The sequence below is a fragment of the Gigantopelta aegis genome, chromosome 10, assembly GCF_016097555.1.
Source record: "Gigantopelta aegis isolate Gae_Host chromosome 10, Gae_host_genome, whole genome shotgun sequence".
Classification (NCBI taxonomy): domain Eukaryota; kingdom Metazoa; phylum Mollusca; class Gastropoda; order Neomphalida; family Peltospiridae; genus Gigantopelta; species Gigantopelta aegis.
Window position 1 is genome coordinate 70,458,921 of NC_054708.1, and position 18,722 is coordinate 70,477,642.

General features: G+C 34.6%; 1 protein-coding gene across 9 annotated transcripts in view; it reads right to left on the minus strand.

The window, feature by feature from the left end:
- LOC121382558 (inositol hexakisphosphate and diphosphoinositol-pentakisphosphate kinase 2-like) overlaps window positions 1–18,722 on the minus strand; it is a 122,585-nt gene that overhangs the window by 26,196 nt on the left and 77,667 nt on the right. For 7 of the 9 annotated variants that reach the window (XM_041512024.1, XM_041512019.1, XM_041512023.1 and 4 more), the window contains 5 exons: window positions 17,760–17,981; window positions 16,760–16,828; window positions 8,436–8,832; window positions 6,775–6,846; window positions 798–854 (listed from right to left, as the gene is read on the minus strand). In XM_041512024.1, the coding sequence (XP_041367958.1) occupies window positions 798–854; window positions 6,775–6,846; window positions 8,436–8,832; window positions 16,760–16,828; window positions 17,760–17,981 (817 nt within the window). The remainder of the gene's footprint in view (window positions 1–797; window positions 855–6,774; window positions 6,847–8,435; window positions 8,833–16,759; window positions 16,829–17,759; window positions 17,982–18,722) is intronic. The other 2 variants (XM_041512021.1, XM_041512020.1) reach the window with 2 other exon arrangements.

Genomic DNA, 18,722 nt, shown 5'->3' on the forward strand with positions numbered 1-18,722 from the left:
TCTAAGACTAAATGTCAAAATTACCAAATGTTTGACATCCAATAGCCAATGATGCTCTAGTGGTGTCATTATACAAAACAAAAATATCAAATTATGGTGATCAAAAAAGTTGAGAACAGAAAAGAAGATTAGTCTTAAAAAAACCCAACTGATAATAAAAAAAACAAAAAAAACAAACAAAAAACCTCATGTGAAAACGTATTGGACATTTCAGGCTTCAGTTGATTTAATCAGTATTAACAGCCTGAATAAAATACCACACCTGTGTCATTTTGTTTATTTTATATACATAATAAAAGTTAAATTGTATTTGAACAATGAAACATCTTTTTGAGAAAAAAAAAAAAAAAAAAAAAAAAAAAAAAAAAAGATATAATACAAAAAAAAATAAAAAAAAAATAAATACAAAATCCATTAAAGTAATTATTTACCATGTTACCACTAACTGTCGCCTGATATTTTTTCTTCACCACATGTCAAACACCTACCAGTAATAAACATTAATAAAAAGTGCTGCAATGCCGTAGACATGCATTCCTATTCTTTCCGGTACCTTGACAAGAATACTCTAACTTAGAATGAGTGCTGTGCTGCAAAGAACTGAACAAACAAGTCTTATACCTCATGGACACACAGAATTATCAAATCAAATTTATTAACTAATAAATAAATTTAGGAAAATCAAAAACAAAAAAATTAAAAATTAAAAAAATTCAACAGAGAACAAACACCTTCTAAATGATACATAGAAGATAAAAGTGCAAATGAGGAGAACATGTATCTAAAACCAACATTACCTGAAACATTACTGCTTTTGGAGTTTTTGTCTTCCAGGCTCCTGCTCCGCTTTTTCTCTAAACATGAATTTTACACAATCCTTATTGTATGAAAATTGCTGCATGTTAAGCGCATACTGTTTCTAACAACGTGAATTAATGCATTACTATAGATCAGTTATGAACTATAATACTACATGAATACTATATCATGCCTTTTTTTTGTTAAAGAATTTCATGTCAGTGAACGTACGAGAGTAAAAGAATAATTTGATCTTTTCATATAGGAGTTGGTTAAATACATTATTCAATATTAGACACACATCTTATTTCTTAATATAGTTTCTGTGTTGTCACTGGTCAAACACAACTAGGAATTGCTGCTACAACACTACAAAGAAATTTAACAATAATCAAATCTATTTTTCTCAACATACAATGTAGTAAAGTAAAATAAATCAATATACTAGTAATTTAAAAATCATTAATAATTTCTTTTGTTTTAGGTTATATTTAGAAATACTACTGTAAGTTAACATGGAGTTCCAAACTGTAAAATGCATTTTTAGCATAACAATACTGTTAATACACTGAAATCTACTTACTGATAATAAGTTGTAGATGAAATAAATCATTCACAAAGTAATTTAATTAAAAAAAAAAAATTCTACATGTAACTGATTATTCACAATATATATCTATAATGAAAATAATCATTTACAATATTCTTCTAATTTCCATATAAAGCAAATAATTCCTGCTAAATACATAAAATCATATATACATAAATTTAAAAATGAAAAAAGTGCGAAAAAAAAGCTTTTACTAGCAGTGCGTGCATTAAAGTTTGTCATATATTTTTAAATCAGTGTGATATTGCTATCAAGTTTAACTGACCAGCACAAGCCTGTGCCACAAACATTCTTAGTGTTCAGATTTGAGCTCAACAACCCTGTCCAGGGTCCCGTTCCACAAAGGATCTTAGCCCTAAGATCATCTTAAGTGCATAGCTACCTTATGCACTAAAGAGATCTTAGTGCTAAGATTGCTTCGTGGAACGGGGCCTTGGGGCCTAATTCACAAAGCTCTCTTAGGCTCTATTAAACAACAAAGCATCCTCTTTGCAAGTCTTTTAGCATTGCACTACGATATCGCTAAGTTGCGAGAGTTTAGTGAATTAGGTCCCACATTTTAAAACACACAAAAAGAAATTGCTGTCAAATTAATTCATACTTATAAATCTCAGACTCAAATCCAGACATTAATAAACACAAGATCGAACTCAATTTACTGTAGTTAGAAATTCATTCATATATAACAGTACATGTAGTATTACATGACATTATTAATCAATATATTACACACCCACTTAATCTAGTTATATAGCAATAGAGAACTTTTTAGGCTAAACAATCCAGACTGGGATGTTATAGGATATTTTTGTCATATAGATTACACATTCTTAAAAACATACCATTAACATATATATACATCAAAATAAACCCACCCTCCCACAGTTTTCAAACTATTTTTTGTAGCACAGTAAATATTTTTATTTATTTTAACTAGAACACATTAATTAATTAATCATCAGCTACTGGATGTCCAACTGATAATACTAACACATACACCACTAGCATTTTTCTTTAGTAATATGGGACCTTTTATATTATTTCTCACAAACAGGACAGCACATATGAAGGAAGGAAATGTTTTATTTAACGATGCACTCAACACATTTTATTTATGGTTATATGGTATCGGACATATGGTTAAGGACCACACAGATATTGAGGGAGAAACCCACTGTGGCCGCTTATGGGCTACTCTTTTTTATTAACAGCAAGGCATCTTTTATATGCAACATCCCATAGACAGGATAGCACATAACACAGCCTTTGGTATACCAGTCGTGGTGCACTGGCTGGAGCGAGAAATAGCCCAATGGGCCCACCGACAGGGATCGATCCCAAACCAACCACACATCAAGTGAGCGGTGTACCACTGACAGCACATATGAATCCAATGACCCGAGAGTGTCTGTGGGATGGTGCATATAAAAGATCCCTTGCTGCTAATTGAAAAGAGTAGCCCATGAAGTGGTGACAGTGTTCCTCTCTCAATATCTGTGTGGTCCTTAACCATAGGTCTTGATGCCATATAACCGTAAATAAAATGTGTTGAGTGTGTCGTTAAATAAAATATTTCCTTCCAGTGACCTGAACACCTCAGGCGAATGCTCTACTGATTGAGCTAGGTGTTGCTGTTTTTCCCACAGTAAGTCAACACAAAGTACACAAAAATCATATAATAGATCAGGGTTTTCTTGGTCACAGCTATAGAATAATGTAAACATGTACGGTTTACAGTAAAACTATTTACTTACACACCAGCATACAAAAAGAAACTAGAATTCCACAAAATTAAATGGTTTGCCTACCATAAACGTATTCAATGTTGCTGATAGTTGTATCCATAGATGTTCATCATTTCAAGCATGTTTAAAAATAAACTTTAGAAAATAATTTAATTAAAACATTTTACTAAAAAAACCCACCAAAACATACATTATGATGAACATCCACAGGTGTAACTATAAACCATTTTTTATGTAGGACTTATAGTTAGTGAGAAATGGAGCCACATGTAAAACTTTAATATTGATGTAAACAAAAAAGTATTTTTTTAACTTGATCAAGGGGAGACAAAAACTGAAGTGCGTCTTATGTAATGAAGTCACTAGAACTGGAAATACTGAACTGGTGTTATGACTTGGTAAAACTATGAAAGTAAATCACTTATTTACTAACATCTACATGATTACCTTACACGGTGATATATTAAACAGATCAGTATTTGGATGTTTCATTAAAACTTAATAAAATAATTTGTTTTTGCATTTTAATAATGCACACAGCTTTGACATTCTGTGACTACTGACAGTCTCGCACGCCTAACACAGTCACACAACACTTCAATCATTCAGAACCCATCATTTTAACAAAAATAAGCAATGTTAATTAATGTAAATTCATATTATACTGGGTTACAATTAATGAATGAATGTTTAATAAGACCCCAGCACTAAAAATACATCGGCTACTGGGTGTCAGAGTAAGGTAAATGCTGGGTTATAAAGACTGATAGTTAAGAGATAATTTTGTATTTGTTTTATTTATTGTTACATTTGCAAGACATAAAACCATCTAACACTAATATCCCTTAGAAATGAGTGACAGATTTTTATTCTACAATCAGATGGGGGCTCTTGAGAAAATGAACAGTGAAAAAGCAAGAATTCCTGTGTACGAGATAATAATAAGACAAAACAAAAAAGGTATAAGGATATTGCAAAGGAAAACCATACACTTTTTTGTTTTTTAATTTACTTAATCTTTCAAAATATAAAATTAAGGCATTTTTTTTTCTCTTCAAATTATTGAACATTTTAAAGTATGAGAGCTATTCATTAAATAAAGTCATAAAAATACTTTTACCCCAAGTTCCAAATGACCTTGACCTTTGACTAGTTAGCATTGTGCACCAACACTTGGTGAATATTCTTTCCAAAGACAACAGACATACATGTAGGTGAAAAGATTCCAGAGTCCATGAAAACAATGTGGACCAACTTCTTGATGATTTTGACATTTTGGGGTTAGATCCGTGCTTTTTGGACACCCATACCAAACATGGAAGCCACCCAGTATAGGAAGGATTCAGGAGATTTAGGCACTTATGGGAACTTTAAACTTTAACCACATTGACAGATACAAGAAAACAATGACACACCCTTCCAAGTTCATCACAAATTAATGAAACACAGCAGAATATCATAAATGTGTTTAGATATCTCTGATAAAATAATATCTCAAACTTACTGGCTGGCACCAGAAACTCTGAGATATATAGAGTTTACTGTAGCTTGTAACAAAGCATCTAAACACATATAATACTTGATGTTGGGACTTAAACTGTGATTTTTACTGGGCAATTCTAATGAATTATTAAAAGAAACTGGTGATATGTTTGATAACTCTAATGAAAGAGGTAAGTACTGACAATATTTCAACAATATTTCAGAATTAATTGCAATAAACATTTAATAAATACTACATACATAGTCATAAAATACTACATTAAATTTAATCAATACTATATTACATTTAATAAACACTACTTTGTTTTAGTAAAAAAAATTACTTTTAGGGACCACTCTCAATTAGACAATTTCATGAGTAAACAAACCATATTCTTTTTTGATAGCCCCTCTCAACCACCTGTAAGCATTATAAGGAATATTTGTATTCGTGTACAGTTCGTATCTTGTGAAAATGTTCTAATTGTGAACGGCACCTTAATGACAGTTTAAAATCTACTAAAAACATTTTACACCTTGGCGCAAAACACACTGAAGGTGGGTCGGAGTCTTAACTGTTAAGTACATGTTATCAATAGACATGTAAATATACTAACTGAATTCTTATCTTAAATGTACATGTATTTTCATCAATAAACCCCAATAATAATTACAAGAATTCTAGATTGATTAATATATACCTCTCCTGTTGTTTATTAAGAAAAAAATAATAATAAGGCTCGATAATAGACCACTTAAAGAGTTCCGATTGTTTCTGGATTAGTGCAATGAATTCTGGGAGGTCACAGGTCAATGTTTCATACATTTGCTAGAAAGATTTATTATATACACTTGAAAACCAATTAAGCACCACCTAGTTTTCACCATGTGACTTTTTCTTTGCATGTAATTTTGACCATGACATGGATACCAAACACTAAAATGAATGTTCTCTGTATACAGAGGGTACTGAAAAAGATAGACAGCAAGTAAGACTGTCATTACATTACAATTCAATATATTCTGTGAGGAACCATAAATATGCATGAAAATGTATTGTAATTAACTATGGAGCTGCAATCACACTGTTGTACTTTTCAAAAGCAATCTCCTGTAAACACTCAACAGACACAGAATATGTAAAAACTCTCAATATCAAGTTTAAACCTTGTAACCACTTCTACATGCTTTTTTGGCTCCATTAAAATTCTGGGGGTGCTCAATTAATTTTCAGGTGTATAGGTGTCATATGACAAAAACATTATTAAAGCAGGCATTTGTGCAGGAACTTTAGCAACAGGTCTAGACTGTGGAAGCAAAGTTTATAGAGGGGTCGAGTCATGCTCCCCTGAAAAATGTCTTCAAATAAAGAAGCAAATTTGCTTGAGTGACCCCCACCCCCCAAAAAAAACCCTCCACCTCCTTCACACATGCCTATAAGACACTTAGTATCTACACCACATTGCAAATGAAATCAAAACCGAAATCTTGATTTACAAGTAATAAATTTAGAAATACAGACATTTCATTCATATAGGTTTTCTAAATTCAAGTGACCTCCTCGCAAGTATTTAACCAAAATACGTCTCATTTACAAAACAATCTATTCAAAAGTCACCGCCAATGTACTTTCAATGTAGACAAGCCATTTCCAGGATGAACTGACCTTTGACTGGCTCTGTTTCAAGAACGTCACGAACGCACAACTCAGAACCCCAAAGTGATCTACAGTCTGGCATTGTAAAAATATAGCGCATGTTCTATGTCGTCTGTTGCCAGGTGTACAGCTTGTGCTAGCACAAAAGCAGTGTCTTTTGTAAAATTGTATTCAAAGCAGTTGTCTTTTTTTTTTTTTTACTGACACCATACTCAGCAGACCCAGACCTAGACCCAGCTTCGTTGTGTTTTAGGCGTTAGCGTAACATTATTGAAGCAACTTACACGCAGTCCATTACAATAAAGGAAACTGTAACGTCATGAAATGCACAGCAGTTGTCTTCACCTTGTAAATAACACTGCACACATGAGCATGGCAAGGATTCCTGTATGTTATTTGCTATTTGAAAGCATCCAGGGTGTTGGCTAGAAGCAGTTATAACAGCATGCACACGTAAAGTAGGTGACACTAATTGAAATTACCTGGGTCAGGTTCACTATTTTTATCTTCTAGACTACGACTTCGTTTTTCTTCATAATGGACCTTTTCTGACACTGTAAAAAAAAAAAGAAAAAAAAAAGAAAAAAGATATAACATTAATGTGTGAGAGAGTTTGTATTTTGCTACAATTTAATGTTCTAGATTATAAATAGCATGCAAAAATTTATATAATGCTAGGATACTACTCGAGTGTCTTCGTGACTGATCTCATAAACTTTTATGAGCATTGATTGTGTAACGAAGACAGTCATATTAAATATTGGCTATAAATGACTCATTGTGGATAAATAAATAAGTTATACTTAAATAAATGCTGCACAAAATTTATGGGACTCATTTAGGAACTGTTTTAAACCCCTTGCTTTCGTTTAGGGAATAAAAAAATTTCACTCATTCTATTAAATTTCATATAGCACTCCCACTCATGCAATAACTACATGTATATAATGGTGAGAATGAATGACAATTTGTTTTATTATAAACTACAAAATTGATTCAAACAAGGACATAGTGGAGTTAAGAGTGTTGTCACATATAGAAACCGAAATGGTTCACATTTATTAACAAGAATAAAATAAAACAACATAAATCTGTTAACTAATTAACTTTTCAATTGAAAGTTGGTTTAAACAATATTTATTTCTGCAAATCAAATACAACAGTTTGGGATTGGCCAACTGGCTAATGCCTATATTAAGGCCTCTCCCTACAAATTAAAAGTTTATGTTGAGTTTATGAGTAAGTTAATATCCAAACTACCAATACCAATATTTATTTACATGCTCATATACCACTAGAGTTTCGAGCATTAAGTTAATATCCAAACTACATCGATGATGTCAATTTCATAAACTGCAACAGCTGTATGTTTGCAGTCCATAAAGACTTTTGATGTCATAAATATGCAGTAACAATAAATTGTTATAGCACACGCCATAAAAATAGCATGAAAAAACATGACAATTATGTAACTGTGTATTGTAAATGATGTGATTAACAAAAATAAATACAAACAAAGAAATGCAAACCATCTTGTCTCCAACTTAAAGTTCAATTAATTTAAAAAAAGAAGAAGAAAAAAAGATTTGACAGTAACATACAATAATCTACTTAAGACTCGTTTTACCCACATTCTATGTTAGACATTTTACATTAGCACAGACTCGTATGCATGAGAAGAGACTGGATTATGTGGCTGTGAACAGTTTTACTTGCTCAAGCATACCGGCCTCGGTGGCGTCGTGGCAGGCCATCGGTCTACAGGCTGGTAGGTACTGGGTTCGGATCCCAGTCGAGGCATGGGATTTTTAATCCAGATACCGACTCCAAACCCTGAGTGAGTGCTCCGCAAGGCTCAATGGGTAGGTGTAAACCACTTGCACCGACCAGTGATCCATAACTGGTTCAACAAAGGCCATGGTTTGTGCTATCCTGCCTGTGGGAAGCGCAAATAAAAGATCCCTTGCTGCTAATCGGAAGAGTAGCCCATGTAGTGGCGACAGCGGGTTTCCTCTCCAAATCTGTGTGGTCCTTAACCATATGTCTGACGCCATATAACCGTAAATAAAATGTGTGGAGTGCGTCGTTAAATAAAACATTTCTTTCTTTCTTTGCTCAAGCATATACCGTGATATATACTTACTGAAGGAAGAAAGTGTTTTTGTGTATGTGGATGGTGAAATCTGTATGGGTAATGAGACAGATTTGGCCTTTGATTCTGAAAACTGGGTAGAGACGCCTTCTTTATCGACCACAATATCAATAGCCAGCTGCTTATCATCAGAAGGTTGTTTTTCATCACCAGTTGTCTGCTTTTCCTTAGATGGCTCTTCTTCAGTTGTCTGCTTTTTCCCAGATGGCACTTCTTCAGTTGTCTGCTTTTTCCCAGATGGCACTTCTTCAGTTGTCTGCTTTTTCCCAGATGGCACTTCTTCAGTTGTCTGCTTTTTCTCAGATGGCACTTCCTCAGTTGTCTGCTTTTTCTCAGATGGCACTTCCTCAGTTGTCTGCTTTTTCTCAGATGGCACTTCTTCGGTATTCTGAAAATATAATGTTAAATAAAGCAACTGATCATCATTATTTGAAAAGTAACCTGACAATTTAATTCAAAATGAATTTTCTACTTAATTTGGTAACATCTTAATCTTAATAATTAAATGCATACAATCACAAACCACTATCTAATTAATGGCACAAGATAGCATTATCTGAAAATTATTTGTTCCTAAAAGTAATATTTTAAAACCATCTACATAACCATCATATCCCGCTTATTATTAAAAATAATTGAATTATATAGACGGTCCATAAATCAGAAAAAAATAATGGCAATTTGTAGCACATACGTGTGACACAGGCGTGGGGAAAAGCCCTTTTCTCCCGGTCTGGGACCGATTCTCGATCTCTGAGACCGAAATTATTTTTTAAAAACGTGTGTTTGCCGGTCCCACTTTTGTCATTCTTGTCGGTCCGAAGCACCTGTCCATTTCTATTATTGGAACAAATTCTTATCCGTCAAGTGGACCGGCCTGCCCAGACATTGGTATCTCATGCATGATTTAAAATAATAAATAAATAGTGGTCAATATGGTTGGTGTTTCAGACGTCTGTGATTTTAAAGTCTGCCTAAGTATATATCGTCTATCACTGAAGTCGGACCTACAGTAGTGTCAATCCACAGCCACTAGGCTAGACATTAATTTTGTCAAAGTTGCTGAGCCGGTCAAGCGATTAAAGAGATGTTAACAATAACACCATTCTTGGCGAGAGAGCCATAAGGTATTACACTCCAATTAAAACAAAGGACCCAGAGTTGGCAACTGGTTACAATCAACACCAGTCAACACCTATGTACGGAGCTTTGTCGGGTCGAGTGTCCTAGTCCGAAGCAAGAGACTTTTGTGCAATACAAACTGCTTTAGCATAAAATATACTGAAATAATCTATAAATGTATTTATTGTTGACTGTTCAATGTAGTCTATCCAATAATTATAAAGGATTTTAAAATTAACAAAAGGTTTTCACTTTTTTGTTAACAAGTAGGAGTAAGCAGAACAGCTACATGTACTGTTATCTCAAGAGCCAGTAGAGGTCAAATTTCATCCAATCAGTGATGACGTTATTAATCTCTTTGTCTAAACATGTGCTGGCTCAGGCTGTCAAACGCTTCAACGGTGCGATCTTTTATTAATTTTCAGGACACAGTACTGAATACTGGTACTTTTTATACATATATGGGATTTAAATTCATAGCTTTTATTCCTTTTTTATATTATTTATTCCATTATGTAAAATATATATACAATTTGTGGGGGTTTTTTTTCACTGATGTATTCCTTTCTCCCCCCCCCCCCCCCCCCTCTGTTAATGATGACATCACGTGGGACCGAATGACAATTTTATTTTTCCCTGGTGTGACATATTATATTTAGAATCAGTATATTTAAAGACATTACATAAACTAACAGCATATAAAGAAAAAGTCAGAAGCCTCCTTTAAAAGTCATATATTCCTCTTTAATTCAAATCTTCGTCTGTTCAGGCTTCATCAGGGTAATTTTAAAACTGAGCTAAAAAAATAACAGCCCAAACTAAAGATGTATAATGGTTAACAATAATAACCTGTTTATCTTCTTTACCTTTTTTTCCTGTTGGCCAATCCCCAGACTGCTACTGTTTTTGAACGACAATAAATATTGTTTAAACCAAAGAAATTTTCACACAGGGCAATTTTGAAATGAACTTTGCAGCAAGTAAAGATGATTGAAAGGTTATTTTGCTGTATGTACAGGTAGTCATATTTCAAATGCACAAAACTTCAAGGGGCAACAACACTCAATGATTTTTTTTTCTCTACCAATAACACTAAGAATTGTTTTCATACAGGATGGTTTGACTTTTTTTTTAGCTCAGTTTTAAAATTACCCTGATGAAGCCTGAACAGACGAAGATTTGAATTAAAGAGGAATATATGACTTTTAAAGGAGGCTTCTGACTTTTTCTTTATATGTATAATATATATATATATATACTGAACAAAAAAAGAAACTTCCGATTTGTACATATAGTATTTGTTGTGTTAAAGAATTCATTGTGTAATGAAATTATATAGGTAGTATTAGCCTTGAGCTGTATTATCAGGATTCATGAATTTTATCGATTATTTTTGCACTGTTAATCGCCGACAACATGAAATTCAATTTGCACCTGCATGCATGGTTCGACATGTCCCGTGTAGTATTCGGTCAATTTGTTTTACTTGTCTTATTGACATTGCTGTCAAGTGAACGAAAACGCTTCAAAATTTGTCAAAAAATTAACGTTTTTTACATAGTAGCATTTTTAGTATGCCAAGAATGCCCAATAATTTACACGAACGGGCGATTGGCATGCTTGATGCTGGCATGTCGACAGAAGACGCTGCAAGGCATGTTGGGAGTTCTAGTCGGGCGATACAAAATCTTCGCGTAAGATTTCAAATGACAGGAAGCACCAACGACTTGCCACGTCGTGGACGTCTGCGTGTTACAACGCGTGGTCAAGACCGCTATATCATGAACTCGCATTTGCGCAATCGATTCCAAACTGCCACTGCTACTGCTGCTAACACACGTGGGTTTCATAATAACCGAATCAGTGGACGACGTCCTTACGTCGGATGCGTTTTAACGCAACGTCATCGTCTAAATAGTCTTAATTGGACTCGTGTACACACTCGTTGGATACGGTGACGCTGGAATACCGTTCTTTTTTCGGATGAATCCAGATTTTCTTTACAACGTGGTGATGGCAGGGTGCACGTCTACCGTAGGAGAAATGAACGCTATGCTGACTGTTGTGTTCTTGAATGAGATTGTTTCGGGGGTGGCGGTTCTGTCATGGTCTGAGCAGCCATTGCCTATGGTTATCGTTCACCACTAGTCGTCATTGATGACAATTTAAATGCTCAAAACGTTACCGCAATGACATTCTCGCTCATCACGTCATTCCTGTTCCATAACAACGCCAACATCTCGATTTTTCAGCATGATAATGCCACCTCTCATACAGACACTGTAAATTTTCTTAGGACAAATAACATTGATTTCATTGATGACTGGCCCGCTAAAAGTCCTGATCGAGCATGTCTGGGATAATCTGGACAGATGATTGAGGCGTCGTTCCAACCCACCCGCTAACGTCGACGGTCAATTCATTATATATATATATATATATATATATATATATATATATACTGAACAAAATAAGAAACTTCCACTAACTTTGCTTGAACATAACTTGATGAAAACAAACCGGGGGAATAATTGTTATATATGCGTTTAAAGAGTGTTCCACGATGCATCGTTTGGTGCAAAAATCATGGCCATAGGTTAATAGAAACTGGGAGAAATTTTTACCAAGTGTGGTAGGGGTTAAAAACAAAAACACCCACTTAATAATGGGTATGACCACCTCTTGAATTGACCACTGCAGTGCATCGCAGGCGCATAGAATTGACTAAAGTGTTGATTTCTGCCTGTGGAATATTGTTCCATTCCTGAATGAGCGGGTGGGTTGGAACGACGCCTCAATCGTCTGTCCATACATGCTCGATGGGGTTGAGATCAATGTTATTTGTCCTAAGAAAATTTACAGTGTCTCTAGCTGTATGAGAGGTGGCATTATCATGCTGAAAAATTGAGATGTTGGCGTTGTTATGGAACAGAGGAATGACGTGATGAGCGAGAATGTCATCGCGGTAATGTTGAGCATTTAAATTGCCATCAATGACGACTAGTGGTGAACAATAACCATGGGCAATGGCTGCCCAGACCATGACACAACCCCCACCCCCGAAACGATCTCGTTCAAGAACACAACAGTCAGCATAGCGTTCATTTCTCCTACGGTAGACGCGCACCCTGCCATCACCACATTGTAAAGAAAATCGGGATTCATCCGAAAAAAGAACGGTATTCCAGCGTCGACGTATCCAACGAGTGTGTACACGTGCTCAATTAAGACGATGACGTTGCGTTAAAACGCATCCGACGTAAGGACGCCGTGCATGTAAACCGTTCTCCCGCAGACGATTACGAACAGTTTGCCCACTGATTCGGTTATTATGAAGCCCAGGTGTGTTAGCAGCAGTAGCAGTGGCAGTTTGGAATCGATTGTGCAAATGCGTGTTCATGATATAGCAGTCTTGACCACGCGTTGTAACACGCGGAAGTCCACGACGTGGCAAGTCGTTGGTGCTTCCTGTCGTTTGAAATCTTACGCGAAGATTTCGTATCGCTCGACTAGAACTCCCAACATGCCTTGCAGCGTCTTCTGTCGACATGCAAGCATCAATTCATGTAAATTATTGGGTATTCTTAGCATACTAAAAATGCTACAATGTAAAATACTTTTTTTTTTTTTTTAATTTTAAAGCGTTTTCGTTCACTTGACAGCAAAGTCAGTAAGACAAGTAAAACAAATTGACCGAATACTACACGGGACATGTCGAACCATGCATGCACGTGCAAATTGAATTTCATGTTGTCGACGATTAACAGTGCAAAAATAATCGATAAAATTCAAGAATCCTGATAATACAGCTCAAGGCTAATACTACCTATATAATTTCATTACACAATTAATTCTTTAACACAACAAATACTATATGTACAAATCGGAAGTTTCTTTTTTTGTTATATATATATATATATATATATAAATATATGTATTAGTCCAGGTTAGCTCTGCCACTTGCCAAATTAGCAAACTGCAAATTAAGAACAACTGGCAAATTTTATTTTAATTAGGCAAAAAATGCTTAGTGTAATAATTGATATTTTTTTGGAAAATAGCTATAATTTGGCAACATTTTCTGATCACCCAGAGCAATCAATCCCTGATTACATTACTAACTGGCATAATTTCCATCTGTTTGTCATGCTTGGTTAGTCACAGGACAATACTGTAGTTGCATATCACCACCTATGCCAATAAAATATGAATTACCTTGCATACATACATACATGTAGACACAAGGTACAAACTGGAGTTGTTTAATTACTGACGACTGGGTAAGAAAGGTCATGAATTAGATAGAAACTCTGCATTGTACAGGGTTTCTGCCAGAGGGTAAAACGTGTATGGCACCATACCCGGTACTCAAATTATCTGTGCTGATTCTTATTCTTTTCTGGATCTTCAGTGACCCCTATATGACAATCAAACCCTTGCTTAGGAAATAAAAGTTTGGTTTGTTTAATGACACCACTAGTGCACATTGATTAATTAATCATCGGCTATTGGATATCACACATTTGGTAATTCTGACACGTAGTCATCAGAGGAAACCCACTACATTTTTCCTAATGCTGCAAGGGATCTTTTAAATGCACTTTCCCACAGATAGCAAAGCACATACCATGGCCTTTGACTAGTTATTGTTCACTGGTTGGAACAAAAAAACAAACCCAAATAAGTTGAATGGATCTACTGAGGTTGCAATTTCTGTATGCAATTTAGACAATAATTGTCTCATAAATAAATAAAGTGTAGTAAATTCCATGGCATGAATAAAGGTGTTCCCTATGGGAACGCTTATAAATATAGATTATTTTTTTTAGAATATCAGTGTCTATATATTCAATATTTTTCAGGTCATTCTAATGTTGCATTCCAAACTGGATTTTGTCTCCAATAATTTTGTACATACGAAAAAAAAAATATATATACTGGGAAATAAACTGCAGTTTGGAATACCAGAACCACATTTAATATACAACTGATATTTTACTTAATATGTATTTTATTATTGCAGTCAATGAAATGTCTCTGTTAATCAGCAACATCTTAGCAATAATAACAAACTCTTTAATGCCAGTATATGCTTTGAAAACAAAATGTGAAAAAGTTGGCAATTGTTAATGACCCCTAAATGTTCATTATATATTATTGTATAAATTAATACAAACAGTAGAAAAAACAGTCAATTCTTTTTTTTTACACTTGGTACCTCATGCATATCAGTACCATAAAAGAAAGAAAAAGAAAAAAACAGAAGAAACAAATATTATATTTTGTTTGACAACACTTGAGCACATTTTAAACAGCTATTTGGTGTCTCAGTTAGACTCTAACAAACAGTATTTCGACATTTGGAAACCCATTGCTGCTGCAGATGCTAATCCTTCAAAAAAAGTCAATTAAGCCATTTCTCATTCCAGCCAATGCTCCACAACTGCTGTAACAAATGCTGTGGTATGTTCTATCCTGTTTTGGCTGCTAATAGGAAATAGCTTATTGCATGGTGGCAGTGCTTTCCTCTCATTATCTGTATTGTCCGTAACTGTATGTTCCGACACCAAATAACCATAATTAAAATGTGTTGAGTGTGTCGTTAAGAAAAGAACAAAGGATGTTTTATGCACAATTTCCTACAACAGGATTGTATCGGGAATAAAAACTTATGTAAAAAAACTTATGAATAAAACAGACAGTTATAATTTAACAGATAAGCCTTTAACCTTCTGACCACTGCAGGCGAGATATCTCGCCCAATGTCAAAGAGTACATTCACTAATTCATATTTCCTGCTGTTTTGCAATAGCACTGACCAAAATAAGAATAAAACACTGATCGAGACTAATCTAGATAGTCTTTTGTTTTTGCATGAGAAATACCTGGTAATTTTGAGCAAGTATTTTTAACTGACATCAATGGCGGAACATTGTGGTAATTTTCACGAATTGATAGCTGATTGTGACAGCCAATTTGATAATGAATTTGATGCAACTTTATAGACTTTTACCTAATTTTAATTAACATTAATTGATCTAAAATATCACAAATAGAAAAACCAAGAAAATAATACTTATCAATTCAAATATGATCATTATTTTATGCATTTATAAAAACATTAAAGTAATAATATGTGAAAAAAAGTTATAAATTTGTATATAAAGGGTGTTTTTTTGTGAAAAATTAATCCAGCAGTCAGATGGTTAAGTGAAAAGGTTATAGAAAGTTCAAAAGAGGTTAAGGTAAGTAAAAGCATAACACAACATAAAAACAAGTACAACTGTTTCTCACTCAAGTATTTAAACAAAGCATGCATCAATTCAAATAAAATACAGACAACAATCTGACCGACACTACTTTGCACATCCCTACAATAAGAATAAACCACAGGAAAAAAAATTGTTTGATGATAATGAATGCATCTGACAAAAAACAAATTGAGAATTTAAAAAAAAAAGTATTTAAAAATAAAATCATCTGAAGTTACAATCAATAATTTTACTGTATGTAAGGCCATAAGCCCATATATACAAGAACTCGTATATTGATATATTTTGGGACCAGTTGTTCAAATGAAGTTACACCAAGATATTTGATATTTACTAGGTACAAAGTCATGGTGTCATGTGGAAATTATACCAAACAAATGCCGAAATATAAGAGTTAAGATATTGTTATGCTTAAATCCTGTATATCCTTAACATCATGGAGTTCACACAACATGCTATTTTCATTATTTTCTGTTTGAATAAGAGACATCAGGGCTTCTAGATTATGGTAGCCCCACTCCCAAGGCTAGTGACATTCAATGTTGGGCTAGTAAATAACTACTATTGCCATGCCCGATGGCTAGTGATTTTTTTGTCAAATGTTGCAGTTAAGTCTATTTTGTAAATATGAATATCATTCCCCATACCCCCACCCCCAATGTTAGTGTTTTTAAGTTATATCTCTCTCTTTAGGTGACATATAAAAAATTTACTATTATTTAGTAAAATTGTATTCACTTAAAATAAAGTAAAGTAGGGCTAGTGAATTTTTTATCATGGCTAGTAAAAAAATTAAATCACTTAATTCCATGGCTAGTGGATGTTATAAAAATTCTATAAGCTCTAGACATGTATTAATAAGAGAAAGAGGTGATGGATCACTAGAACACATCTATGTTGAACCATACTGGAATGATATACCTGTTTGTCATCATCAAAATCCCACTCAGGTACAGATGGGTCAAGAGATTTTGGAAGGGGAGTGGAGGTCTGAAATGATGAAGAGATATCCCAGTAAACTCCATCTGATGTTCACGTGCAGCCTGGTTCATCTCACAAAATACAAATCTGACACACAAGTAAAGAAACATCTGATGTTCACGTGCAGCCTGGTTCATCTCACAAAATACAAATCTGACACACAAGTAAAGAAACATCTGATGTTCACGTGCAGCCTGGTTCATCTCACAAAATACAAATCTGACACACAAGTAAAGAAACATCTGATGTTCACCTGCAGCCTGGTTCATCTCACAAAATACAAATCTGACACACAAGTAAAGAAACATCTGATGATACAGGAATGTGAAATTACATTGTTTTTTTTAAATCAGCCGTATTCACAGCGTAGGGATGAAAATCACCTTAGATAAAACAAAAATCTGGTCACCTTGGATAACAAAAAGATTTGGAAAAATTTGCAGGGTTTTGAAAAGTAATGGGTTAATATGAACTTTCTGATAAAAGAACAAACATAGACAAATGTGAACTTTTGATAAAAAAAACAAAGGCCAGGAACCGTTTTTTTTAGTGCGAAAAATAAAATAACAGCATAATAAACAAAAATATGTTACATTTTGACATCCAGATTTATTTGGCTCAGTATAATACCAGTGTAAAGCTGGTCTTTTATTATCTTAACTATAGTCCTTCCCACAGGGAACACCTTTTTCCACAGAATGGAATTTACACAAGTTATTTATTTATGAGTCAATGCTTTCTAACTTGCACAAAAAAATAGTTTTTTTTTTTTTTCCTATTTCTAAAACACTTTTACCTTTCTTCTTACGTCAAACCAAACTGAAATTATTTACAAAAAACATTTTGTAGTAGGATGGGATGGATTATAAATCTCGCCAAATAATCATACTGGGATCAAAATGTAGTAACACGTCATTCTGTGGTTAGTTTCGTCCTGTACCTTTTTCACAAATGTTTTCACCGACTCTGAGCTGGAGGAGTCAGTCACGGGACTGGTGTCGTGCTCAAATATCTCCTTCTCGTTGAGTTCCTCAAGTGACGATTTACGCAAGTCCTTGCAAGATTTTGAAGTCGCCACATCCGTTTCACTCATATCCAACTGGTGACTTGAATGCCAGGAGGTAGAGAAGTGAACAGAGCATTCATGGCAACTGGGATCCTTCTGCAAACAGATTGTTTCATTTAACGACACCACTGGAGCACATTGATTAATGTATCATCGGCTATTGAATGTCAAACATTTGGTAATTCTGACTCGGAGGAAAATCGCTACATTTATCCTAATGCAGCAAGGGATCCCACAGACAGGTAGGCACATACCACGGCCTTTTACCAGTTGTAGTGACTGGCTGGAACTAAAAAAAACCCAACCCACTCAATTGAATGGATCCACTGAGGTTCGATCCTACGACACAAGCACCTCAAGTTGCACTCAACCGACTGAGCTAAATCACACCCCTTCTACAATCAGATCACAGCCATTAAATTACTAATACTACATTTGTATAGCCACAAGATACAAGCACCTGTTGCGGCTGGCGAGACAATGACTGGGACGTGAAGGTGGACAGCAAAATAAGTTGAAATATAGGAGAAGCAGCTAGATCAGGAAGATATGAGATGGAAATAAATGTTTTATTTAACGATGTACTCGCCACATTTTATTTACGGTTATATGGCATCAGACATGTGGTCAAGGACCACACAGATATTGAGGAAACCTGCTGTCGCCACTTCATAGGCTACTCTTTTCGATTAGCAGCAAGGGACCTTTTGTAAGCACCATCCCACAGACAGGATAGTACATACTATGGCCTTTGTTACACCAGTTGTGGAGCACTGGCTGGAATGAGAAATGGATCCACACACTGGAATCGATCCTAGACCGTCCGCTCATCACACA